Raw genomic sequence first — 26,907 nt, 5'->3', positions numbered from 1 at the left:
AGGAAGGCCAAGCAGCTGGAGGCCCACATGGAGGAGAGGAAGAGGCTCTCGTCCGCCTCGTCGGGTGGAGACAGGAGAGAAGAAAATAGTCTGTATTGTCCGCGTCCCGTCCACTCGCTTAGAGCCAAGTAGGGCTCAGATGGGCTGTCCTCGTGTGGGCAGCTGTAACGAAACACGTGCATGGGAGCGGGGCCCCAAACTGCCAAGTCTGCAGGACGCGCGCACCTTGTCCAGGGCTGTGCAGGGCCGGGGCCGGGGCTGTGTCTGGGGCTGTTGGGGCCGTGTCTGGTGCCGTGTCCAGGGTCTTGTCTGGGGCCATGTCCAGGGTCTTGTCCAGGGCCGTGTCTGGGGCTGTACAGGGCGTGAGGCCCCATGGGTTGCTGGGTGTATTTGGGGGGCTCCTGCTGCTCCAGCATCCGCTGGTCAGCTTCCCACTGGGAAAGTGGAGAATTCCGTGTGCTGGTGTGAAGGGCCCCGGTGGCGCTGGAGAGCCCCAGTCGCTCCTGTCTTAGTGAATTCCCCAGCTTGCCCTTGGTCAGACATGGTGTTTATTTCGTTGGTAAATCCCACCTGGGAGTAAAACTGCTGGGCTACAGGGCAGGTGTTCATTTAGCTCTAGAAGATACTGTCAAGCAGTTTACCGGCTGGGGATGAGAGTTCCCGTTGCTCCCGTCTGTGCCAGCGGTCGGAGTCGTCCTCGCCATCTGGGCTCCCTGTGGTGTCCGTGGGTGTCTCACTCTGCCTTCAGTTTGCACTTCCCTGACAGCTGGCACCGGCCCTTTGCACGTGCTCACGGGCCACTCGCAGCTCCCCTTCTGTGGAGGCAGGTTCCCGATCTGCCGGCCGTGGTGACATGGGGCTGTGGGTCTTCCTGACTTACAGGAACTATGTGAATGTGCTGGACATCAGTGCTCTGTTGGGCAGATGCATCATAAATACCAGCTGGCATGTCAGTGTGTAGCGATTCCTTTTGATAATCGGAACATCTTAATTTTAGTGAAGTCTAATTGTCAAACGTTTCTTCTATATCTAGTGTATTTTGTGTCTTATTTAAGAAACCTTCATCTGTTCCGTTGTCCAGAAGATAATACTATTCTATGTTTTCTTTTAGAAGCTTTATAATTTCACTTTTCACATTTCGGTCCAAAACCCACTGGGATTGAGTATTGTGTATGGCGTGAGGTAGGGGTCAGTGGGTCACTGTTCATCCCCCGCCCCCGTGAACATCCAGTTGACTCAGCCTCCACCTGGCAGTGTCACCTTTGTGGACAGGCAGGTGTAGGCCTATTTGGGGTTCTTCATTCTGTTCTGTTGAACTTTCCACCCGTCCTTATTCCACACCACCCTGCTTTAGTTACGGGAGTTTAAAAGTCTTACTGCCTGGTAGTAGACACCCGCCGACCTTGTTCTTCTTCAAGTTTGTGTGGGTTTTCTTGGACTTTCGCACAGTCTCATAAATTTTAGAATGAAATTGTTAATTTACACACATGTACAAATCCTGCTGGGATTTTAATTGTGATCACATTGAATCTATACATCAAGTTGGGGACAATTTACATCTTAACAACATTGAATATTCTCACCTATGAGCATGTAGTTCTCTGTTACTTCTTAGCAGTGTTTTGTGGGTTTTCAGCATGTAACTATGTCAGATTTCTTTTGTTAGATTTACTCCTAGATATTTGATGGTTTTTAATGTTGTGGTAGATGACATTCTTGAGTTTCATTTTCTAATTGTGTCTTGTATATAGAAATACAGTTTATTTTAGGGTACTGGTTTGGTGTTGGGTGACCTTACTAAACACACTTACTAGTTCCAATAGCTTGATTCATTCACATTTTCTATGTGCTGTCATGATGTACAAATCTTTCATGCTTTCTACCTTTTATTTCCGTTTCTTGCATTATCACATTGGCTAGTACTTTCAGTATAATATTAAATAGAAATGGTACAGTGGACATCTTTGTTCCCAAATTCAAGGGGAATGTGTTCAATATTTCACCATGAAGTATGATGTTGCTATAAGCTTTAAAGGAAGTTACCTTTTATTCCTGGCTTACCGAGAGTTTTCAAATGAAAAAGTTATTACCTCTTATCACATGCTTTCTTCTACATTTATTGTGATAATATGTTCTTTTCCCTTTAGTCTATTAATGTGATGAATTATGTGGATAGACTTTCAAATATTAAACCCACTTTGCAGTCCTGGAATAAACCCCATGTGGTCACATTATATTTTTTTCTAAGTCATTAGATTGGATTTACAAATGTCTTAAGATTTTTGTGTCTGTTTTTATGAGAGAGATTGTCCTGTACTATTCCTTTTTTTGTCCTTGTAGCATTTTTGTATTCTATTTATGGCATCATAAAAAGAGGTGGAAGAGTTTCCTGTTTTCCTATTGAATTAAAGGGTTTACAAAAGGTGTTTTTCCCCTTACATGTTTGAAAAGAATAACTTGTGATGCCGTCTAGACCCAGAGTTCTCATTTTGGGCAACCTTTTAATTATGAAGCTAATTTCTTCAACAGAAATAGGCCTATCTAGATTTTCTGTTTCTTTTTATGTCCGTTTTGATAAGATGTGTGTTTCAAGGAAAGTGTCCGTTTCATGGGAGCTGTCAAATTGATGGCATGTAGATGTTCATAATATCTTCTTTTTGTCATTTTAACATCAGTGCAATCATCAGAGATGGCCCTTATTTCATTCTTGACATTGGTAATTCGTGTTTTTTCTTTTTTTTTCCTTGATCAGAGGCTAGAAGTTTATCAGTTTAAAAATTGTTTCAAAGATCCAACTTTTGGTTTTGTTGATTTTCTCTCTGCTACATTTGTTTTTTATTTCATCGAATTCTGCCCTTATCTTTATGATTTCCTGTCTTCTATTTAATGCTTTGAGTGTAACTGTTCTCCGTCCAGCCTCTTGGGGTAGCAGCTGAGATAACTGTGCTTGTTTCCTGTCCCAAAGTGAGCGTTTGAAGCCGTCCGTTCCTCTGACCGCTGCGTGAGCTGCATCTTCATGCCTCGATACGTCATGTTTTTATTTCATTTAATTCACATCATTTTTAAATTTCCATTTGCTGTCTCCTTTGATCCAGTTTAAAACTGTGCTGCTTAATTTTTGAACATTTAGGAAATTTTCAAGTTAGCTGCTTACTACTTTCTAGTTTGATTCAGCCTGCTGTCAGAGAAGTTAATCTGCACCATTTCAAGCGTTGAACTTGGCGAGCTCCGTGGCGCTGCCGATGGTCTGTCTGTGCGTGTGAAGAGCGTGTTTCTCTGAGCTGCAGGGTGGTGTCGTGCCTGTCATCGGGCCCAGTGGTTAGGCATGCTGTCCACATTCGTGGCGGTGGCCCACCGATCCTTTGTTTAATCGTTCATTTGCTGAGAGAAGGAAAGTGTCCCAATATGCTTGTGAATTTTCTTTCAGCTCTATCAACTTATGTTTTTTATATTTTGAAACGTTTATTAGGTATGTGCACATTTGGAATTTTTCTATCTTCTTGACAGCTTCATCTTTTTAATATCATGAAAACGTTCTTCTTTTGTCTTAATGATTTCATTAAATTTTTATTAATATTTTCAAAGTAAATATCAGCACGTATCTAGATATTTACTCAGTATTTACTGTGTATTTCTAAAAATGACATATTTACATAACCAAACATTCTCAATAAAATTAATAGTAACAATAATCCCTTAATAAAATACAATACCCAGAATATATCCGTATCTCCCTAGTTTCTCCCCAATGTTATAGTTGGTTTGTTCAAATCAGAATCTGACCAAGGGCCACACGTAGAGTTTGGTTGTTTTCTCTCTGAATTTGCTCTTGATCTGGAATAACCAAGCCGATGCTTGCGAGGGGCCGCTGGCCTCCTGCTCTGCGGAAAGTCGCCCTCTGGCTTTGCCGGGCGCTTCCTCCCGGTGGTTCCACCCGTGCCTGGAGGTGGGAGCGCCGGTACCACGGGACTTGCCGGCACCCCTCGGGGGGTGCTGAGTGCCCCACTGTGCCTGAGGCATGTGTCGTCAGCGCTGTGCAGGTGACTGCCGGGCTGACCCCTCCTGTGGGGTCGCCTTCCCCGGGGGGCAGCACGGCCAGTTTCCTTTTTAGAGATGGGGTCTTGATGTGCTGCCCCGGCTGGTTTCAAACTCCCAGGCTCAAGTGATCCTTCCACCTCAGAGATTGATTTTTATTAATCTTCTGTATGTATTAAGCCTGAATGGAAATTAATTTCCATTAACGATGTTTCTGTGTCTGTTATATTGAGATGCAGACTTTTCTGCATCTGTTGTAGGGTTTTCCCTTATTCTGTTAATGTGGTGAGTTACAGAGCTTCATCTTCACATCCAGCCCGGGAATCGCCATCGTGGCCGGGACAGCCCCGGCCCCGGCGCCGGGTGCAGTGTGTGATCCGGGCGCCACGCTGTGGCCTGTGCTGTCACTCGGGCTGGCTCTCGCTGGCCTGGCCTGGCTGGACGCGGGCATCGCCAGTGGGTGGGAAGTGGCCGCACCTTCCCTGCCCTCAGAGCGGCTGTGGGAGAGCAAAGGTTGGGCGGGGTCCCCCCAGGAAGCCGCTGTTTCTGTAGTAGAGGATATTTTATACTTTCCATTTTTTCTCGTGTCTATTTTGGTAATTTGTATTTTTCAAGGAATTTTTCCTTTCTTTCTAAATTTCCAATTTATTGCCATAAATTCATAATATCCTCATATTTTTAAACATCTAAGGAGTTTCCTGTTCTGCTGTTGCTTTTTATGCCTTTTCTGTTTCATCAGTTGGTATCGCCAGTGGTTTGATTTTGCTAGTCTTAAGCCTGTGGCTTGACCTTCTTGATTGTATTTTTAAAAACACTCATTAATGTCTGCACTTTATTATTCTTCTTGTAATTTCCTTGGACTTAAATTTACTGTTTTCTTTCTAACTTCTTGGAAGAGAGGCTAAATTCATTGTTTTTTACTCTTTGTTATTCTCTAATACATTTTTATACAGCTGAATATTTCTTTATAAACATGGTTTTAAATGCAATCCGCAAGTTTAAATATTTGGTATTTTAATTGTCATTTAGTGAAAAAGCATACACCTGTTCCTGCCTTGAGTTCCTCCCTGGCCGCGGGGTCACGTAGCGTAACCAGCCCGGCTGGGCCAGGTGCCCTGCGCGTCCCCCGGGCTGAGCTTCGCCCCTGCGTTTTCTCAGCAGAGCAGAACGCTGTCGTCTTGATTAAGTCCCACTTGCCGGTTTTGACTTTTACGGTCGGTGCTTTCTGCACACCTGTGAGAGATCTTTGCCGAGCCTAAGTTGTGACGTGCCCTGCCGGCTTCTCCCAGAAGCTTCCCTGTGTGTCCCGCACCTGTCGTGAGCTCTGGCCTTTTCTGTGTAGGTGCAGGTGTTCCAGCACCATCCGCCGAGCGGCTTGGCGCCTTGGTCTGAACGACCGGCCAGGCGGGTGTGGGTCTCTGGAGCCCCCTCGGGGTGGGGGGAAGCTCGGGGGAGGGGCAGGTGAGGCTCACGCTGGGTCTGTGCATGGGGGAGGGGGTCCGGGACATCCAGGGCTCTGGGGGCCAGGCGCTGTGGGCCGTGGGGTCCGGTTGGAACACGTGCATTTCAGGGGCAGGGGCACCGCCGACGTTCAAGCCACCTGGCCAGGTGGGATGCCGGGGGCTGGGCAGAGCATGTGGCCCCAGGACTCCCACACTGGGGCCTGGGGGGAGAAGGGGCCGCAGTGGGGGTGGGGGGGACAGGATGGAGGTTCGGGGCTGGTCGGCCAAGTGTTCAGTGCTGCCGCAGGCAGGACCCAGCGAGCCACGGGGGCTTTGGCCTGGACGTGCGAGAGCCCGGCCCGAGCCGCGCCTGTGGTGGAGCCCAGGGTGTGAGGAGTCGGGGGGTAGCGAGGGCGCAGGGCACAGGGCGGGGCTTTAATGTTTAAGACGAGTCCTGTACGCTTGGTGTGTGCTCATGGGGGTCCTTGTGTCGGGGTCGGAATGGGCCGAGAGGCGCAGGCCGTGGGGAGGTGTCAGGGGCAGGACGACCACCGGGTCAGAACCGGTGCCCGGGTGGGCTGAGGAGGGCAGCTCATCCTCGGGGCAGCGACACAGAGCCCCGCGGGGACCGTGGGTCCCCAAGGCCAGTGCAGCCAGGGCATGGGCAGGGAGGGGACCGAGGGCGAGGCAGGGGGCGCAGGCAGTGGCCGCGCTCCGGTGCTCGGCGGGAAGGGCGGGTGGCACGATGGGGCTTTTGTGGCCGCGTCTCTGCTGTGGGGCGGGAGTGTCGCTGCTCAGCGCTGGGCTGTGCTGTCCCCGCCTGACGTCCCGTTTCTCCTCTGCAGAACTGAAACGAGGGATTTCCCAAGACTTGGCTTCTTCCCCCAAACTGGACAGATACAAGATAGCAAGGCAACTCACGGAAAAAGCAATCAAGGTAAATGCTCTCTGGGACTCCGTGCTGGCCTGCGCCCGCAGGCCTTTCCTGGGCTGTGAACGGCTCCTCCTTGGCCTCAAACCTCGGGCACCCACGCTCCCCAACATGAGGGACGGTCACCCTCACAGCGAGGACAGTCACTCACCTGTCCTCAGATCTGCAGGTGCATGGCCGGCCCCGCCCACCTCCCGAGTCCAGACCTCACCCTGCGCTGGGCTGCGTCTCGGAGAGCACCCGCTCGCCTGCCCTGCCGTGGCCGCCTGGGCCCTGTGTGCGAGTGTGTGTGTGAGTGCGTGTGCGTGTGAATGTGCACCGTGTGAGTGCGTGCGCAAGTGTGTGTGGTGTGTGACTGCGGGTGTGTGCGTGACCGTATGTGTGTGCGTGTGCGTGTGCGTGTGCCTGTGTGCACCAGATGAAGTGGACAGGACAGCGGCCGTCCCTCAGCGCCGTGTCCGGTCCCCCACCCTGCACTCGACCCACGCGCCGTGTCTGCGCTTCCTGTTTCCGGTGTTCTTCCTGGGGCAGGGTCTTCCCGCCGCAGCACAGCCCCTCACTCTGCTGTGAAAACTGCTCCCACCAGGAACTGATCTACCTGGTTTTCAATGTTTTCATTGAAGACGTGCTCTTGCCATTTAGGAAAAGAAGATTTTCTCCATCTACGGGCACTACCCGGTGATCCGGGCGGCTCTGCGCAGGAAGGGCTGGGTGGAGAAGAAGTTCCACTTTGTGCCCAGGGCTGCGGAGGACGCGGGGGAAGGGGCTGCTGGTAGAGTATCTCCGCGTGGGGCGTCCTGTCTGCCACGGTGCGTGAGCCAGCACGGTGGCGCTGGGGCCCTCCCCAGGTCCCCCAATGTGTCGGGGTGTCTGACCCCACGTCTCCGCCACCTCCGGCCCACCCATCCACGCCCGGGCACTGGTCCCTGCTCGGGGTCCCACGTCCACACCAGGCCAGGCCTCCTTCCATCAGGGGGTCCCCATTGTCCCCCTCCGGCCCTGGCTCCCACGGTGCTGGCTGAGCCCCCTGACCTGTGCACGGCAGCGTCTGCGTCCTCTGGCCCCGCCGTGGCCTGGGTCAGCCCCTCCTCCCTGGTCCTGGTTCCTGAGCCCAGAGCCCGTCCGCACACTCAGCCCTGGGCTGCCTCCACCGCCCCACACCTGGGGGAGCCACGCAGGGGACGCTCACGGTGGACACAGGGGCCCTGCCCCCTGAGGGAGGCCTCACGTGGACAGAGGTTCCCGGGGGTCGGCAGGGCAGTTGTGCCTGCAGTGGGACCACCGGGGGCCTGCATGTGGCCAGGTGCCCAGGCCTGTCCTGGGTTTTGTTTGCAGGTAATGAATGTGACGTCAACGAAAACCAAGAAATGGCGCTGGAGAAAGCAGACAACATCCATGACGTGATGGTACGCTCCCCCACGCGTGAGCCGCGCCCCACCAAGGTGCCTCACACCGTCTCCCGCCCTGGTGCCCGCATGGCCCGCGTCACAGGGGAGGGACGGCAGCTGGTGGGTGACGAGGCCAGAGTGACAACAGGCACCTCAGCCGGTGGCAGGGCCTGCTGGTGCCGGGGTGGGACAAGCCACTGTGTCCAGCTGCCCCCGCCCCCTGCGCAGCACTGCCCAGGCTGACCTGCCGTGTGCGTGTGGGTGACTGAGGGGCTCTGCGTGGCCCGGCCTGGGGTCGGGTCCCCGTGACACGGCTGCCCACCCCCTCCCCCGGCCCAGCCGCGGCCCTCGTGGCTCCGCTGGGACTCTGCCCCCATAAGGAGGGCAGAAGGGCAGCCAGCCTGGGGGGCGCTGGCCGTGCGTGTCGTGTGCAGAGCACGTGAAGCGCTCACACATCCGTGCCAGGAACACCCGTGGGAAAGTGGGCAAAGGCTGGCCAGGCCCCGCAGCGGCCCGCGTGCGCCGCGTGGAGCTTGTGGCATTAATTCCAGCCACACAGCAGCGTGTGCGTCCCGGGCAGCAAACACGACGGGAAGCAAGGCTGTGGTGTCGGCTCGGGTCCAGCACGCAGGGCAGACCCTCCCGCCTCGCTCGCTGGGGCCGCCGCGCAGTGGAAGCGCACGTGTGCGGCGTGAGGGCAGCCTGCCTCCGGGGAAAGGATGAATTTGCGTCATTTGACAAGCCTGCTCCGAGCTTTTTGTCGTTGCTTGTTTGCTTATTTTTGCTTTTGGCAGCTGAAAAGTAAAACACCACACAGAATTTTGGTTCTCACAAGAAAAAAAGAGAATTCTCATGCTGCGCACCATTAAATCCGATGTCATTGCTCGCGGTTATAGGCCAGCTGGTCTCGGGGACACAATCTTTGAACACAGGGTGCTGATAGAGACTTTTTTCCTGCTAGTCTAGGTTGGTAAAAAATGAAATGCCGTACTTCCTCTGGACCATCAAAAGGGACGTTGTGGACTATCACAGCCTGGCCGGTGACCAGATGCTGAACCACTACGGGAAGACGGCCGCCTTCACCACCAAGGTGAGGGGGCGGGGCTCCGGCCCTGCGGTCACGGTCACCCCCCAGGCCCCCCCGCCCCTGCAGTCACTCCCCAGGGCCCCCCACCCCTGCAGTCACTCCCCCAGGCCCCCCCACCCCTGCGGTCACTCCCCAGGGCCCCCCACCCCTATGGTCACTCCCCAGGGCCCCCCACCCCTGCGGTCACTCCCCAGGCCCCCCCACCCCTGCGGTCACTCCCCAGGCCCCCCCACCCCTGCGGTCACTCCCCAGGGCCCCCCACCCCTATGGTCACTCCCCAGGGCCCCCCCGCCCCTGCGGTCACTCCCCAGGCCCCCCCACCCCTGCGGTCACTCCCCAGGGCCCCCCACCCCTATGGTCACTCCCCAGGGCCCCCCCACCCCTGTGGTCACTCCCCAGGCCCCCTCACCCCTGCGGTCACTCCCCCGGGCCCCTGCCCACCTGGTCTGAGGCCCTGGTGGGTCCCCGGGCAACTGCCCCTCCCGCCCACGCCCCCCAGGGTACCCCAGGCCCCTTGCTCTGCCCCTGGGGCCATGGAAGGCCCCTCCTCAGGGCACACAGCCGAGCCAGAGAGGGGCGGGTGGGGGCCGCCACCAGACTCTGGGCCCTGCAAGAACGAGGCGGAGCTGAGCTGCCCCTGTGGCCCCTAACGTGCCGCTGTCTCTGGAGATCGGGCTGTGTGTGAACATGCGGAGCCTGCCCTGGTACGTCCAGGCGAACCCCGAATCCTTCTTCCCACGCTGCTACAGCCTGTGCATCGAGAGCGAGAAGCAGGAGTTCTTGGGTGAGCGACGGTGGCCTCCGGGGAGGGCCCAGGGCTGCCAGCTGGGGTGGGGCCGGGACTGCCAGGCGAGGCCCTCTGGCCCCCCAGCCAGGGCAACACCAGGAAGGGGCGCTGGAGGACGGGGGGCCGGGTCTGTGGGTTCTGAGGGGCAGGAGCCTCACCGACGTGTGCCGCCTCAGAGCGGCTCTGCCCTGTCGCCCGGTGGGCCGCTGTGGCTCCCCTGTGCCCAGAGCCAGGGCCGGCCCGGAGCCTGGTTCTGCCATCTGAGATCGGCTGGCGGGTGGGAGCCCGCAGGGGCTGGTGCTGTCGGCAGAGTGGCTTCTGGAAAGGCCCCTCCAGGGCAGTGCTGAGACAGATGGGTGGGGCGGAGACCTGAAGACAGAGGACCAGGGAGAGGACATCCTGGCCATGGTGGTGGGGGGCACAGGGACAGTGGCCCTGGGGAGGGAGTGTGGGGTTCTGCCCCTGGGCCTGTGGTCAGGGCAGGTGGGCCTCTGGGTGGCAGTGGCTGTGGCTGGAGGTCAAGGGGTGTGGTCAGACTCCCAATTTGCAGAGGGGATGGGGGAGGACGGGTGGGGGGCAGCCCAGGCCCCCGGGGTTGGGGGGTGGCGGGAGAGGAGGTCCTGCAGGCCGATGCCTGGGCTGAGGCCGCCGGGGGACCCTTGCAGGCCTGGCCCGTCCCCAGGCCCAGGCCCCAGCAGAGGAGGCGAGGCCTTGGTGTCCTTTCAGACGACTTCCGGCGCACGGCGGCCTCCAGCATCCTCAAGTGGGTCGTCAGCCACCAGAACTCCGGCAGAAGCAAAGCCAAGAGCAGGCGGGCAGAGGCCGGGAACGGAGACCCGGACAAGAAAGGTGTGTCTGGCGTGGCACAGCCGGAGCTCGGGGCCTCCGTCCTGGGCCTCTGGTAGCCTGGCTGGAGAGTCATCGATTTCACTGATGTTTTCAAAGAACCAGATTTTTGTTTCATTGATTTTCTCTATTGATTTCCTATTTTTCAGTTTCATTGATTTCTGCCCTATTTTTATTTCTTTTCTTCTTACTTTGGACTTAATTTGCTTTGCTTTTCTAATTTTCTAAGGTAGAAGCTCAGATCATTGATTTTAGAGCTTTTTGTTTTCTAATGTATGTACTTAATGCATTTTCCTCCAAGCTCTGTTTTTGTTGCATTCCACAATTTTTTTTTTTTTTTTTTTTTTTTTTGAGACAGGGTCTCACCCTGTCACCTGGGCTGCAGCGCAGTGGCCTCATCGCAGCTCACTGCGGCCTCACACTCGCGGCAAACCTCAAGGGATCCTCCTGCCTCAGCCTCCCAAAGTGCTGGGATTACAGGCGTGAGCCACCGCACCCTGCCCCGTGAACTTTGATGTTTGCACTTTTACTTAGTTCAAAATATTGCTTAATGTATCTTGAGATCTCTTCTTTGACACACGTGTTATTTGGAAGTGTGTTGTTTAATCTCCAAATACTCTGGGATTTTCCACCTACCTTTGTTATGCATTTCCAGGTTAATTCCCTTGTGGTGTGAGAGCATACACCATAGGATTTCTATTCCTTTAAATTTGTTCACATGCGTTCTATGGCCCGGAACGTGGTCGACCGCGGTAAACGTTCTGTATGAGTCTGTAACTGTGGCGGTGGGCTCATTTCTATCTGTGCCTGAAATTCAGTTTCTGCCTCACGTATTTGGAGGCTCGTTACTGGGTACGAACATACTAAGGATTGTTACATCTTTCTGGAGAATTGACTCCTTTTTCATTGCTCAATGTTCTTTTTAGCCCCGAAAATTTTCCTTGCTCTGAAGTCTTCTCTGTATGAAATTAATGTAGCTATTCCAACTTTCTTTTGGTGAATGTTAGCAGGGTGCATCTCTCTCCATCCTGTACTGTGAATCTGGGTGTGTCTGTATGTTTGAAGGGGTTTCTCATGGGAAACATAGCTAGGTCTTGTTCAATCCACTCTGACGGTCTCTGTCTTTCGTTGGTGTATTGAGACCGCTGACATCGAAAGTGACGATCGATGCAGTTGGATTAACGTCTGCGTGTTTGTTACCCTCGTTTTTTGTTCCTATTTCTTTCTTCCGCTCTTTTTCTGACATGTTTGGTTTTCTGCCTTTTGTGGGATTGCTGTTCAGGCTTTCGGACCCAGAGTGCTCCCGCGGAGGTTTCTGCTGCAGAGGGTCGTGGTTCTCTGTCCCTGCTTTTCTGTCGCTCCAGCTGGTGGCTGCTTTGACCTCACTTGTCTGGCAGATCTGAGAAGAGTTGGTTTCGCAGCTTGTTCAGCTTCTTGCTTGTTTTAGGATGCGGAGGTGACTCCCGAGCTCCTTGCGTGCTGGACCAGAGACGAGAAATGCCATCGTTCACTTTAAAATGGTTAATCAACTCTATGTTCTGAATTTCACTGCAATAAAAAACCCAGTGCTGTTGTCATCTCTACAGCTGTCACACAAGTGGGCATGACAAACTGGGCCGGGTCCCCTGCGCGGCCACCCCTTGGTGCAGCGCCCGAGTCCCCGATCTGTGGCGTTGGTCTCATAGCTCTTCCTGTCGCTGGTATCTGTGTCCACGTCGTCGCAGAGCTGGGCGTGTGGCTGGTGGTTCTCACCCGCTGCTCGAGTCCCCGCTGCTCCTACAGCCTTTGCTTCCTGGGACCCAACGGCGATCTTGAGTGGAGGGTTCCAGAAGGAAGGTGACATTCCGTGTGAAGGGCCACATGCACAAAGCACAGCCCCTGCACGAGTGCTCCGAGCAGTGCTTTGGGGACGGGTCGTGCTTACCAGCCACGCACAGGGCCTGTGGGCATCGCACAGAGCAGGGTCAGTCACAGAGCACTCACGGAATACCCAGCGTGTGCTCAGAAAAGTACAGTTTGTGAGAGTTTATGAGAAGTACTGGCTCGGCCCAGTGGCTCATGCCTGCTTTGGGAGGCCGAGGTGGGAGGATCACTGGAGCCTAGGAGTTCGAGACCAGCCTGGGCAACATAGTGAGACCCCATCTCCACAAAAAAATTTTTAAAAATCAGCCAGGCGTGGTGGTGCCCACCTGTACTCCCAGCTACCAGGAGGCCGAGGCAGGAGCTCGAGGCTGAAGTGAGCTATGATCACATCACTGCACGACAGAGCGAGACACTGTCTCTAAAAAACAAAAAACGAGAAGTACTATCTCATTGCTGCCATAGGGCGCTCCGAGTCTAGCGCAGGTGTGTGTGCTGCGGAGGATGGGTCTGGTCAGGACGGGGGGCTGCCTGACCACCCAGAGCAGCTTTGCAGCCCAGAGGGGCGGGCCGGCCTCTGTCCCCTCCACAGGCCGCGAGGGCTGCCCTCACGGTGGCCCACAGTCCCCGTGCCTGTGCTTGGGTTTCAGATCCCGAGAACGCGGAAGCAAAGCTCAGGGGCCTCTCAGGGAGGCTCGTGGACACCGCATGCCGGGTGTGCCAGGCCTACCTGGGGCAGCGGGAGCACGAGGACCTCGACGTGCCAGAGGACGCTGCGGAGGTCCTCACCGAGGACGAGTGGAAGGACCTGACCCAGCAATACTACTCGCTCATCCAGTAAGACGCGGCCTCGCGCGGGGCCCTTGGGGCATGCTGGGCACCCGCAGCCGGTATGCAGTTGGTGGGCATTAGGGCACCCGTCTGGATGCCTGAGCTGCTTTTGGACACTGGGGTGCCTGTCTGGGCACTGGGGTGCCTGTCTGGGTCCTGGGGTGCCTGTCTGGGTGCTGGCATGTCTGTCTGGGTGCTGGGGTGCCTCTCTGGGCGCTGGGGTGTCTGTCTGGGTCCTGGGGTGTCTGTCTGGGCACTGGGGTGCCTGTCTGGGTGCTGGGGTGTCTGTCTGGGTCCTGGGGTGCCTGTCTGGGCGCCGGGGTGCCTGTCTGGGTGCTGGGGTGTCTGTCTGGGTAGTGGGGTGCCTGTCAGGTGAGGGGTGCCCAGGCCCTCTGCTGTTTGTCCCGCCAGGCCGCTGTTGGCTGTCGAGAGGATGGCATTCCCCTTGGGGTGCCTTTGGAGGTGCCACCACCTCATGCCCCTGTCCAGCCCCTTTCATGTCTTTGATCTCACTTGGACCCCCCTGGAAACCCCACTTGAAACCAATAAGGAAAAGACTGTTGGGGATTTTATAAGATCCTTAAATGTTTGTAAATTAAGCAACACATTTAAAAATAATTCATGGGTCAAAGAGGATATAACAATGGAAATTAGAAAAAATTTTACTGAATGAAAATTGAGATAAAGTATTAAAACCTGTGAGGTTCAGCTAAGCAGTGCTTGTTGGGAAATTTACACCTTTAAGCATGCATTTCAGGAATAATAAAGGTTGAAAACTAGTTTCAGATGAAACTCTAGTTTCATCTCAAGAGAAAGAACAGAAAATTAATTCCAAAACTAAGTAGAAGGATAAAAATAAAAAATATAAGAGCAGAAATAAACTAGAAAAAAAGTACAATAAAGAAAAATCATTAATTAAAGCCAAAATTTTTTAATCGATAAACCACTACCAAATCTGATCAAGGAAAAAAATGAAAATGCAATTTACCAACATCAGAAATGGAGTGGGAACATCACCACAGCATCTGAAGACATTAGAAAGATAATCAAAGGACATGGTGAACAGCACTGTGCCACCGATTTTGGCAATCAGGGTGACATGGACAAATTCTTAGAAAAACCCAGTTTGTTGAAACATGCTAGAAAAGAAAATAGAAATTTTGAATAGTCTGTATTTTTTAAAGAAGTTAAATCTGTAATTTAAAAAACTTTCCTACAAAGAAGAATCCAAGCCCATAATGGCTTTACTGGTAAATTTTTCTAAACATTTAATAAAAAATTAATTCCAGGCTGGGCACAGCAGCTCACACCTGTAATCCTTGCACTCTGGGAGGCCAAGGCAGGAGGATCACTTGAGGTCAGGAGTTTGAGACCAGCCTGAGCAAGAGTGAGACCCCGTCTCTACTAAAAATAGAAAAAATTAGCTGGGCATGGTGGTGCACACTTGTAGTCCCAGCTACTCGGGAGGCTGAGGCAGGAGGATCACTTGAGCCCAGGAGTGTGAGGTTGCTGCGAGCTAGGCTGACGCCACGGCACTCACTCTAGCCTGGGCAACACAGTGAGACTCTGTCTCAAAAAAATAAATAAATAAAAATAAATAAATAAATAAAAGAAAAACAAAATTAGAGGACTTACGCGCCAAGCTTCCAGACTTACTCTAAAGCTACAATGATTTAGACAGTGTGATACTGGGGATAAGATAGGTAAACAGACCAATGTAGCAGTAATTTAGACTTGTGATGCTGGGTAAGAGGTAAACAGATGAAGGTGACGGAACAGTCTAGAGATAGACACTCACGTGTGTGATCAGTTGATGGGAGACTGAATTGCTGCAGTTCATCGGACGCGGGTTGGTCTTTTCAGTAAATCGTGCTTGAGCAATCGGCATCCTGATGAAAAAATGTGCCTTGAATCCTGCTTCGTAAATACACAAAAATTAATTTGAAACATACCCTGTGATATGTGAAAGTTAAAAAAAAATGAGAAAGCATTGGAGTGTATCTTCATGACCAAAGACTCCTCAAACAGATCACTAAAAGCGCTAACCATAATAGGAAAAAAATCAAGAAATTGCACTTTATTAAGAACTCTGTTTATCAAAAAACACTACAAAGAGGATGAAAAAAGCCACAGAACCGGAAGGATACAGTTACAACATGTGCTGTGTGGCCGACAGAGGCCTGCAAATCAGCAAGCAAAGACCATCCGGGTGGAAAGTTCCAGAGACTTGCACAAGCCCTTCCCGAAAGACGACGTGCAGGCGGCCGTGGGCGCAGGGACAGGTGCCACCGTCCTCACTCATCAGGGAAGCGCAAGTTAAAACCGCAGTGCGCAGCGCCACGCGCCTGCCAGCCTGGCTGAAATTAAAGACACGTGGGGCCACCAGAGCTGCCACGCGCTGCTGTGGGGTGTCGTCGGCGTGTCCCCTTCAGAAAGGTCTTTGACAGTTTCCTATAAATTGAGGCACCTGCGCCCCCTACGACCCAGCTATTCCACGCCCAGGCGTTCGTGCAAGGGAAATGGACGCGCCCTCGCGAGGCCGACGCTTCCTTGGCAACAGCCCAACCTGGACGCGCCGACAGGCGAAAACGGCCGGGGCGCGACTGCGCGACTGCGCGACAACCCGACGGCTGACGCCGGGAGAGGCGGGCGCGGCGGAGCTCGGAGCTCGCGCTGTGGATTCCAGAACCCGCAAAGCCGCCCGCAGGGACAGGAGGTCAGAATGGGGACTCGGTGGTCCCGTCGACCGGGACGGCAGGCGAGGGACGCTTTGAGGAGCCGGAAGGGGCCGCGTCTTGCTCTGGGGGCGTCCCGTGAGCGCGCCCGTGTGCAGTCGTCACACCGCTGTCTCGGGAGCTTTCTTAGGCCTCGGTGGAGGAAGTGCCAGGAGTCGCCACGAGGTGGCAGCACGAGACCCCACGCGGGCCCCTGCGGCTGCCCCATCCCAATCTCTCAGGAGGGGGACCCCGGTGGCATTTCCTGGCCCCCGCCGGGCGGGTCTCTCCTGGAGCCCCGAGTGCTTTGGGACGTGCCGTCCTCACTTACTGCGGCTGGCGGGATGCCCAGCAGGGCGCCCGTGTCAGGCCATGGCCCTGTCATCCTCAGTGTCTGGTCCCGTGGGGGCGCGGTGGCCCCTCGAGCTTTGCCGGCTGTGAACAGCCCCACGTGCTCCCGGCCTTCTCTCTCCGAGCAGGCGCAGCGCACGGTTGTGCTGTGATGATGCCTGAACTTGTCGTGGAGGGTGGTCCCGCCCACGCGCCCACCCCACGGGCCGGGGCCTTCCCGCAGGACCGCAAGGCCTGTCCTCTCTGAGCAAAGGTCACGGTAGCAGCATGTCAGCAGGAGCTGGTCCCCTGGGGGCTTTGGCTGTGACCACCACAGTGGACGTCACCGGTGCCTGGCCTCACGTACACCAGGACAGCCTGGGGCCGGTCTCTGCAGGCCAGACAGGGAGGTCACGGGGGCGCCAGGGGCCGGCTGCACCGTGCACGCCGTGTCCTAGCCAGGCCAAGCTGACCTGCGGTCAGATCCGGCGTGGTGCTCACCACACAGGGGAGGGCAGCCTCGTGTGGTGCTTGGCCAGCGCTGGCAGGGCACAAGCCCTCGCAGGTCACCTCCGCCCTGCACCCAGCCTGTCACTGCTGGGGCCACGCCCCTCGAGCCCCTGCCGGGCTCCACACAGTGGGGCCCCTCCCACAGCACCAGGGACACGCAGCCTCGCTTCCCTGCACGCTGCCCCACAGCAGGTGTGCGTGGAACACAGGTGTCCCGGGTCCCGCAGGCTCTGCTCCTCTACCCCCAGCCAGGGCCACCAGCATGGCTTGTGGCCGGCGGCCTTGGAGCCCAGCTCACCACGACCCCGTGCCGCAGCCACCTTGTCAGGAGGTCGGGGTCCCGTGCCCGCCCCTTCTCCCCACAGTGCTGGGTCTGCGCACGCATGGAGGGTCCGACGGGCCTGGGGGCGGCTGCCGTTGCTGGATGGGCTTCCCTCCCCCAGGCAGCAATGACGTACCCCAAGCTCTCGAAGCCACTGGAACAGTTTTGTACCAAGCCCCTTCCTTATTCCCTTAAATTATGGTGACTTGAGTCAGGCCCACGGCCGCCACGACTCTGCGAAGCCACAAGCAGGGTCCTGGGGTCAGACTGACTTCCAGCTTGCAGGACGTTGAGCTGGAAGCCGATGGGGACACAAGCAGGCCGGGCACCAGGACCCGCCTGTGCCTACCGCGGTTGTCACAAGGCTCAGGCCTGGCGCTCCTCGGGGTGTGCGTGCCGGTCCAGAGCCACTAACTGGGGTCCCTGTTGTTGGGTCATGTTATCAGGGGTCCCCGTGCTTGGCAGAGCCGAGGTCCTGGGCCTGCCCCAGCCCTTCCCCACCGGGTGGGCCCTAGACCGTCCTAGAGCCGCAGCGCCTGCGTGGTCAGCGGAGCCTCACCACCTTCTGCCTCTTGCTTTGTAGCGGCGATGCTTTCATCTCCAATTCAAGAAATTACTTTTCGCAGTGCCAAGCTCTGCTGAGTAAAATCATGTCCGTGAACCCTCAGCTGGAGATCGACGGGCTGCGGAACGTCTGGATCGTGAAGCCCGCGGCCAAGTCCCGGGGCCGAGGTGAGTCCCTTGCCGCGGGCGCTGCCCGAGCGCACGAGTCACCCCCCTCCTCCAGGGCCACCAGCCCGGTGCCAGCCAGGCCTCCGGGGAGGAACGAGGGCACAGATGCCAAGGCTGCGGGCTCAGGGCTCGCGCGCGCCTGGGCAGTCCTGGGGGAAACGTTCAGTCGCAAAGCTGGGTTCGGGTTTGCTAATTAATTAGGGTTCATCATTTGTATTCGTAAGTTAAACTGGTCTGTGGTTTTCCTTTTGTATTGTCTTGTTCCACCTTGGCAACAGGGGTGGCCTCAAAGAGGGGTGGAGGGCTTTCATCTCGAGTAAGGCTGGCGTTCCCGTGCCTCGGGTTTACTCTAGAGCTCACCTGTCCATCCCAGGGCTTCTCTTGGGGGCAGATCCTTAACGCCTTTTACATTTATCTGTGGTTTCCTACCTCGTCTTCCTGAACTGCAGCTACCGCTGTATTCTCTTTTTTATTCCTAACGTCAGTACTGTGTGTCCTATTTTAAACAAACAGACAAACAAAAAACACACACGCCTCCAAAACAAAAACTCAGAACTTCAAGGTGGTTTTCTAATCTTATTCATGTTTCCAAAGAACCAACTTTGGTTGTGTTTTTTTAATTTTCCTCAGTGATTTTTTTCCATCTTATCTCTGACTTAAATGCTAAACTCTTTTATTTCCGATCTTTCTTGTGCAATAATAAAAGCTTTAAGTATGTGAAATTTCCTCTGAATGTAGCTTTAGCTGCATCAACTTGTTTCTGTTACATAATGTTGTCATTTTCCTTGGTATCTAAGAGACTTTACTTTTAGTTTGGATATTGTTTGCCTCTTGAGTTATTTTGAAGAGTTTTTTTGTTTTTTTAAAAATTCACAAGTGGTTATTATGTGATTTTTAAAAAAAAAATTATTAAAAAATGTATTGCATTCAGTCCTAAACATCTTCTGTCCTGAAACATTCTCTTCTCTGAGCATGGGCAGCCACACCCCGGGTTCCCTGCAGACTTTCAGGGCTCTTGCCGCTCTCCCGAGTGGCCCTGTCTGGCTGTGTGTGGGGGGCTCTGCCCTGGGGTCTGTCCGGAGCCCACGCCTCTTCCCAAGCAGCATCTGCCTCCCCCTCTGCCCCCGCCCTGTCCATCTGGCCAGACCCTCCCACTGCAAACGCCTGCATCCGCAGGGCCGCTCCACGGACACCTCCAACCACCCGTTCACAGCCGAATGCACCTCTCTGCCCAGTCACGGGCTGTGCCCTTCCTTGCTTGTGGCCGGCCTACACGGGTCGGCCGGGAGTAGCTTCAGTGGTTTGCAGCTGGATCCCAAGCTTTTGTTTCAGGGTGGCAAGGTCTCAACTTACTACAGTTGAAGAAACGAAGTCTGGTGTTTTTGAACGCGACTGTAGACAGGGCCCCTCCACCCTTGTATCCGTCAGAACAGGCCAGTGGTGCCACGTAACAAAAGCAGCAAAGTCTCAATGGCTGTCGGTGAGAGCAGCTTCTCTCTCACACCGGTCCTGAGGCTTCAGGGCTGTCACAGCAGCAAGAGTGGCTGGCACTCCATGCTGCGGCTCAGAGTGACGCGGGCACCTCTGCTCACGTTACTGGTCTCCATTAGTCGGGTGGGCTGGCTTTGGGTTTGAGGCTGGGCAATTGTAAAGCCACCTGCACCAGCAGAGGAGAGCCAGGTGGGGTGAAGGCCAGCGTCCCCTGTCCTGCTCCCTCATGGCTCCTCCCTGCCACCCTGTAGTTACCCCTCACCGGACTGGGAGGCCCCTCGGTGCTCACCCCTCACAGCCCTCGGAAGACCCCCGCCGCTGCCTGGCAATTGCCCGGGCTCCGGAGAGCAGCCGCTGCTCCCTTGTTTGCACCACAGCCCGGAGCACAGCCTGGGGCTGCCTGCCTTTCACAAGTGCCTCTGTCCCCATTCCTGTCCCTTCACTGACCTTTGTCAGTGTCACCTCTGGGGGCCTGGGTTGGCCCCGCTGGGGGAGACTGGGGGCGGCCTGCACGGAGCACGGCCGTCCCTGCCCAGCCCGGCCCCACCACCCCCGGGTCTGGCCCGAAGCCGTGCCCCAGGGCTGACCGGCGGCCTCTTGCAGACATAGTGTGCATGGACCGCGTGGAGGACATCCTGGAGCTGGCGGCCGCAGACCAGCCCCCCAACAAGGACAGGTGGGTGGTGCAGAAGTACATCGAGACGCCCATGCTCATCTACGACACCAAGTTCGACATCAGGCAGTGGTTCCTCGTCACGGACTGGAACCCGCTGACCATCTGGTTCTACAAGGAGAGCTACCTGCGGTTCTCCACACAGCGCTTCTCCCTGGACAGCCTGGACAGGTCAGCGGGGCGGGCTCCGCACCGTCGCCCACCACCGTGAGAGGCACAGATGGGGAAACTGAGGCTCGGGGAGGTTAATGGCCTCCCCAGGGGGCAGGCCCAGGCCCGCTGGCCTTCAAAGCCAGCACTCTGCACCCCACGATGTGTGTGTCTTCTCCAGAAAATCTTAAAAGGCACCATTTGCCACGTGCCTGTGGGTGTGGACGGCCTGGCAGCACCCTGGGCCCGAGTGCGGGGAGAGCGGGGCAGGGAGGGGCCGGGGCGCTGCGCAGGGGCTCGGGCACCCAGGAACAGGCGCCTGGGACGGGACGGATCCCCGCCTCTCTGGGACCCCGAGTGTGCAGGGTGGAGAAAGCCTGTCTGTGAGCCTTCAGGAACCTGCTTCCACACAGCAATCCCCGCCGGCCTCTCTGGGCCGAGGGCTTCCTCCGCCTGTTCCATGACCTTCCCTCAGCCTTGGGGCTGGAGGCTCCAGACACCTGGGGTGGGGGGCTCTGCACGGAGTCAGTCAGAATGGGGGGGCGGAGGTGGAGGGAGTCAACTCTGCCCCCAGGTTAGGGGCTGCGGCCAAGCCTAGAGTCACACCTGGAGCAGGGCTGGAGAGGAGCTGGCGAGGAGCGGGCTGGGGGTTCTGGTCAAGTGGGCCTGGAGGAGGGGTCCAGGAGGAGCAAAAGGAGCTCCTGGCAGTGAGAAGCCCAGGGAGCCCTGCAGCCCGCACACCTGCCCCCGCCAGCCGGGAGGGGTGGCCCGGCAAGTCTCACTCCCTCTCTGAGCTACTTCTCCATCTGGGACCGTAACGCTCATCCTAGGTGACGTGAGATTCCCAGAAATCGTGTCTGAAAGGGTGCAGCCCAGTGGCATGTACTGACAAAATTAAATAGTTAAATGTCAGCATTGTAGGTCCATAACCCTAAAACCACTATTTTTAATTTAGGTCATTAAATATGAAATGTCCGATTTCCAATCAACAGTGTAGTTTATTCTATCTCAAACAAGAAGCAGTGCTATTAAACAAAGTATGAGCCTAAACTATGGATACAGTTTTGCCATCTTACCGGTAGCATGTTCATGCCAGCAGCAAAGAAGCCTGGAGAGCCAGTGGCGATGAAATCTTGAAAGGTGTTTCCCACAGCTAGTTGAGAATTGAATATTTTTCCTTGCAATAAGTGGTCCAAAGCCTGGAAGAAGTGGTGGTCAGTTGGTGCAAGGTCTGGTGAATACGGTGGATGACAGAGTTTCTGAGCACAGCTGCTGTAGTTTGAACAGAGTTGTTTGTGCGACATGTGGTCAATGTTGTCTTGTAAGAGGATTGGCCTGTACTATGGACCAATCTCAGCTACTTACTTGCGAGCATCCTCATCATTTCATCCAGCTGGTTGCAATAAACATCCGCTGTAATCGACTGACCAGGTTTCATGAAGCTGTAGTGGATAATACCAGCGCTGGACCACCAAACAGACTCCAATAGCTTTTTCTGATGAACATTTGGTTTTGATCTGTGTTTCGACACTTCATCTGTATCCAACCATTGTGCCGAATGCTTGTGATTGTCAGAAAGAACCCATTTTTCATCACACGTCACAATACAGCATAGAAATGGTTCGCCTTTATGTCGTGACAGCAAGGGAAGGCAAGCTTCCAGATGATTTCTCTCCTGACACTTGTTTAATTCACGTGAAACCCATCTACCCAGCTTCTTTACCTTGCCCATTTGTTTCCAATGGTCCAATATTGTTGGAATAGTAACGTCAAACCTTGCTGCTAATTCAGGTTGAGATGGATTCGCTTCCACTACAGCTTTCAGCTCATCATTATCCACCTTGGTCTCAGGTCACCCACGTGGCTCCTTTTCAAGCTTAAAATCACCAGAATGGAGCTTCTTAAACCATTGGCGTCCTGTGTGTTCATTAGCCACGTCCTTCCCACGCACTTTGTTGATATTTGAGCTGTCTGTGCTGCATCGGTTCCATGGTGGAACTCATATTCAAAAATAACATGAATTTTTGACTTATCCACAGTTTCACAAAAATTTCTCTTAAAAAAAATTGTGAAAGAAAAATCACAAGCCAAAATGCGCATTTGAAAGACTGAGGAGGCACCTTCACAATAAACATAAAACAAGACGTGTCAAAGTGAAATATCAGGAATACAACTGTCAAACTTAGCACCTAAGGGCATCGGACATTTCATACTTAATCTAATAATTTTCAAAACTCTCTCCTACATGCCAATATCTTTTCTCTTCACTTACCTTCCAGTGGACGTGTAACCTGTGCACAGTCTCAGGGTCGGGCTCACCCCCAAACAAGAGGGAAATTCCCAGCCCAACAGCACCTGCCTGACACGTCTACGGCTTAGATGGAAATGGCCTTGACCATACATGTAGTATTTTATAATGTCCTAAAAGATGTTAGTTGTTTTAAATCCTGTTTCGATTAAGGCAAGAGGGTAAATAAATTAACTGAAAGTTTTAGCTGGGTGACTCTTTCTCACCTTGTCTCACCAGATCAGCCCTTCAAGGGCCAGCGTCCCTATTGCCATATGCAGATGGGGAAACTGAGGCTTGCGGAGGTCGTTACTTGCCAGAGGCCCCTAGTTGGTGGCCCTGGGGGGTGATACAGTTCCTGATGTCCCCCAGGCTGGACTGAGGGCTGTCCTGAGGCTGCTTCCGTGGGGGCCCCGCGTGGGGGTCCTCCGGCAGGGCTGGCCCTGGCCCCGCCGGCCGACAAGCCCTGTTGCCTTGCAGCGCCATCCACCTGTGCAACAACTCCATCCAGAAGCACCTCAAGAACGACAAGACCCGCAGCCCCCTGCTGCCAGGGCACAACATGTGGACGAGCTCCAGGTTCCAGGAGTACCTGGAGAAGAGGGGCCGCGGGGCCGTGTGGGGCAGCGTCATCTACCCGGCCATGAAGAGGGCCATCACCAACGCCATGAGGGTGGCCCAGGACCACGTGGAGGCCCGAAAGAACAGCTTCGAGCTCTATGGCGCCGACTTCATCCTCGGGAGGGACTTCAAGCCCTGGCTGATCGAGATCAACTCCAGCCCCACCATGCACCCCTCCACGCCGGTCACAGCCCAGCTGTGCACCCAGGTGCAGGAGGACACCATCAAGGTGGTGGTGGACCGCAAGCTGGACCGCAATTGCGACATCGGCAACTTCGAGCTCTTGTGGAGACAGGTGAGCGGAGCGTCCACCTCTGCCGGGGCAGTGAGTGAGTGGCCAGGTCCGCTGGGTGGGTTTGGTGGCCGCCCTGTGCTGCCGGCCCTACTGCTTCCAGCTCAGAGCTGCAGGCCGCCAGCCCCGCCAGCCCCGCCAGCCCCGCCAGCCCCGCCAGCCCCGCCAGCCCCGCCAGCCCCGCCAGCCCCGCCAGCCCCGCCAGCCCCGCCAGCTGCAGAGGACATGGATCCTGTTCTGGGAGTCCAGGAAGGTGGCTTTAGCCGCTGGGACTTGTGCAGGCCCGAGTGCCCACCTTGCTCTCCCATGGGGCTCAGCCACCTCCCTGGAGCCCAGGAGGGGCTTGTCCAGCCTTCCCGTCTCCTTCCCAGGCGCCTCCCTCCTCACCAGAACGGAGCTGAGCCCCCCTCAGGGTCTGTCCCTGCAGGGCTGGGTGGTGGCTTTGCCTGAGTGGCTGGCGGGTGGGTCTGGCCCTGGCCTGGAGACGTGCGGGGCGTCCCTGAAGGCGGGACCCGGGGGGCTGCCGGCCCATCAGGAAGGGAGGCGATGCCTGTCTTCCCAGGCAGTGTGGGCGCGGGCAGGACCTGGGGAAGGGTCCCGGGCTCACCCCTGAGGCAGGCCCCCCGCGGACCCCGCGGTGCTGGCCGCCGCCCCAACCATGCCCTCCTGCGCAGCCCGCCGTGGAGCTGCCGCCGTTCAGCGGGGCCGACCTGTGCGTGGAGGGCGTGGGCGTGAGGAAGGCCCGCAGGCTGGTGCTGCCCGTCTCCAACTTCAGCTTCGCACCTGCGCTCGGGGACGTCCCGCCGCTGAGAGTACAGGGCTCGCCGGCCTCGCCTCACGCAGCCCGGACACCCGCACGCGCGGCCCTCACGCCGGACCCGAGGCCGAGGGACGAAAAGGGACGTCCCCGCGCGCTGCCCGCGCCCCCGCCGACGCCGCAGAGGAGCTGCGGCGCGAAGCCCGCCCTCGCCGGGCCCGGGGAGGTACCGGAGCTCGTCGCCTGCCGCTGCCAGCTCGTAGGTGCCAAGGGCCTGGCCGCCGGTCTCGCCAAGGCTCCAGCCGCCCGACACCCGGACCTGCCCGCCCTGGCGCCCCTGGCGCAGGGGGCCCTGCCGCCGCCACCCCGAGCTCCAGGTAAGCCTGCGCCTCTGCCTGGGGCCACCTGCCCTCCAGCCCCCAGGAGGATGCCTGGCCGCGACCTCTAGGGCTGCGGTCCCCAACCAGTGGTACGGCCAGTTAGAAACCTGGCCATGCGTCGCTGCCTGAGCTCCGCGCCCGAGCCTGCCCCCACCTTGCTCCCCGGCAAGGTGAGACTTAGGACCCCCCACAGCAGGAGGTGGGGGGCGGGAGCCAAAGCGTCACCTGCATTTACAGCAGCTCCGGTCCCTCACAGCGCCGCCTCCCCACCATGGGGAAAGTACCTTCCATGAAACCGTCCCTGGTGCCGTAAAGGTTGGGGACCAATGCTCGAGGGCCAGGCCTGAGGAGGGCTTGGGTCTGGGGATGGGTATCCTGACCCTGTGGCCTGAGCTTGGAGCAGGGGTGGGACACAGGGCCCCATCCTGGGCCCTGTGTCTCGCGTGGTGCCTGCCAAGGTGGGCCAGCTGCTGGGAGTCAGGTGGGGGGGGTCCCGCCATAGGACCAGGTGGGTGATGCCTTCGTCTCACTACCTCTTGGGGTGTGGTGCGCATCGGGGAGTTCGAATCAGAGCGTTCAAACAGCCAGGCACCCGGGACAAGCCAGGTGGGGCACAGCCGCTGGGCTCTTGTTCAGTTTTGGAGGGTTCTGAGGGAGCTGACCCCTGTGTGGCCCAGGGAGGGTGTGGTGCCGGCCCTGTCTGCACCCAGAGGTCCCCACGTGTCTGGCAGCCAGCGGCGGCCAGTGTGTGTGTGTGGTGAAAAGACACAGGCGGACCCCGGCCCACCTTGTTCTTGTTCTGCCCAGATGCACTCGCCCCCCAAGGGGAATATCCCCACCTGCTGTTCCCTCCACCTGGCAGAGCTCTGTGTCTCTCTGTCTCTGTCTCTCTCCCCCTCCAGATTGAAAGCCGGGGCAGGGGCGCCTACTTCTGTTTTCTCCACTCCATCCGCAGCACCGGGGGCCGTGCCTGGCACACAGCAGGTGCTCAGTGTTTGCTGGGTGCCCCCGGAGGGCCCTGGCAGGTGGAGCGTCAGCTTTCTGGGTTGGCGGTGCCCATGGGGGACTTCGCTGACCCTGCCCATCTGTGAGCCACCCCCTCCCCCCCCCCCCCCCCGTATGGGTGCCTGCCAGGTTTTTGCTCTTATGGAAAATTGTCTCTGGGACACTGTGGGGAGGTTGGCAGGTGCACACAGCCTCGGCGTAACTAGGCGTGTCGGCTGCCAAACATCGTAACACAAACCGGGGGGCTTCGGACAGTAGAAATGTCTCTCCTGGCTCTGGAGGCCGGAAGTCCGAAGTCCGGGTGTCGGCAGGGCTGTGCCGCCGAGGGCTCTCGGGGAAGCCTCTCCATGCCTCTTCCAGCTGCCGGTGGCCGCCGATAGGCCCCGGCATCCCTGCAGCCCCTGCCCGCACCCCCACACGGCATCTTCCCTCTGTGCGTCTGTGTCCAGATCTTTCTCTTCCAAGGGGGACAGCGGTCACTGGGGGGCCATCCCACTGCAGCACAACCTCGCCACTGCTCACATCTGCAGAGGCCCTGTCTCCAAATAGGGTCACACTGACAGGTTCCCGGTGGACATGAATCTGGGGGACACCCCCAACCCGGGACACCAGGTGTTGCAGTGTGGCCAAGGGACGTGCTGACTTGCACTTTGACAGCAGCCCGGGGGTGGCCGTTGCTCCCGTCACGGCCAGCACGCGGTGTCGGCAGGTGCCCTGGTGTTGGCCTCTCTGGGGGTGCAACATGCTGCTTTGCATTTTTCCATGTACTGAAGACGCGTATTGGCCATGTAGGTTCTCTCTCCTGAAAAGTGGCTGCTCAGGTCTTTTGTCAGCTGTCCCTAGAGCCACAGGTCTCTCTTCCTTGTTTGCGGGACTATTTGTCCCGGACTCTGTCCCTTTTCAGCGGACTGTGCTGCAGATACTGTCTCCCACTTTGTGACTTTTCTCCTCCCGCCACCGCGGTGTCTTTGATGTGCAGCATCTTCACTTTCATAAAATCAGAGTGACCCACCTTCCTCTCTGTGGCTGGTGATTCTTGTGGCTTGCTCGGGAATGTCCTTATTCTGAGGTCGTGAAGGTACCCGCCGTGGCATCTTCTAGAAGCTGCTCTTCATGCCTAGGTCTGCAGGTGCACATAGGTCTCCCGGAGCGGATCTGTCGTGTGGGTGGGACAGTGTGATTTTTCACGTGGGCACCCAACAGGCCCCACGAAAAAGCCGCTCCCCACTCGTCTGCACGGCCCTCTGCGGCATACACAGGGCTGTCTCTGGACCCCCAGCCATTCAGCATTTGTTCATGCTTCTCGTCCCGTCGGCTCTCAGGCCCACGCAATCTGGTTATCACGGTTCTTGGTTCGTGACGTACTTCTGTTGTTTATCCTTGCATGGCCGACTTTTATTTAGGTAGTTGTAATAGTGTCATGAGAACCTAAAAAC

The 26,907-nt window shown here is 56.3% G+C and overlaps 1 protein-coding gene across 1 annotated transcript; it reads left to right on the top strand.

Moving 5' to 3' along the window:
- On the top strand, positions 1-25,557 carry TTLL8 (tubulin tyrosine ligase like 8). The gene is made up of 14 exons (XM_069491273.1): positions 1-88; positions 6,323-6,414; positions 7,051-7,180; positions 7,744-7,814; positions 8,758-8,886; positions 9,553-9,667; positions 10,397-10,519; positions 13,027-13,213; positions 17,667-17,815; positions 19,910-20,150; positions 22,897-23,332; positions 24,004-24,463; positions 24,554-24,636; positions 25,369-25,557. The coding sequence occupies exons 1-14, from the start codon at positions 28-30 to the stop codon at positions 25,555-25,557; spliced, it is 2,466 nt and encodes an 821-aa protein (XP_069347374.1). The 5' UTR covers positions 1-27.
- The last annotated feature ends 1,350 nt before the right edge of the window (positions 25,558-26,907 follow it).

This window comes from Eulemur rufifrons, chromosome 16 (assembly GCF_041146395.1).
Source record: "Eulemur rufifrons isolate Redbay chromosome 16, OSU_ERuf_1, whole genome shotgun sequence".
In the NCBI taxonomy this organism is placed as follows: domain Eukaryota; kingdom Metazoa; phylum Chordata; class Mammalia; order Primates; family Lemuridae; genus Eulemur; species Eulemur rufifrons.
Note: the sequence above shows the minus strand (reverse complement) of the source record. Positions and strands in the feature narration are given on the sequence as shown.

Coding starts and splice junctions, on each gene's coding strand:
- TTLL8 (XM_069491273.1), top strand. CDS start 28: ATGGAGGAGAGGAAGAGGCTCTCGTCCGCCTCGTCGGGTGGAGACAGG. Junction 7,181..7,743: donor CGCGGGGGAAGGGGCTGCTG/GTAGAGTATCTC, acceptor TTTTGTTTGCAG/GTAATGAATGTGACGTCAAC. Junction 10,520..13,026: donor CGGAGACCCGGACAAGAAAG/GTGTGTCTGGCG, acceptor CTTGGGTTTCAG/ATCCCGAGAACGCGGAAGCA.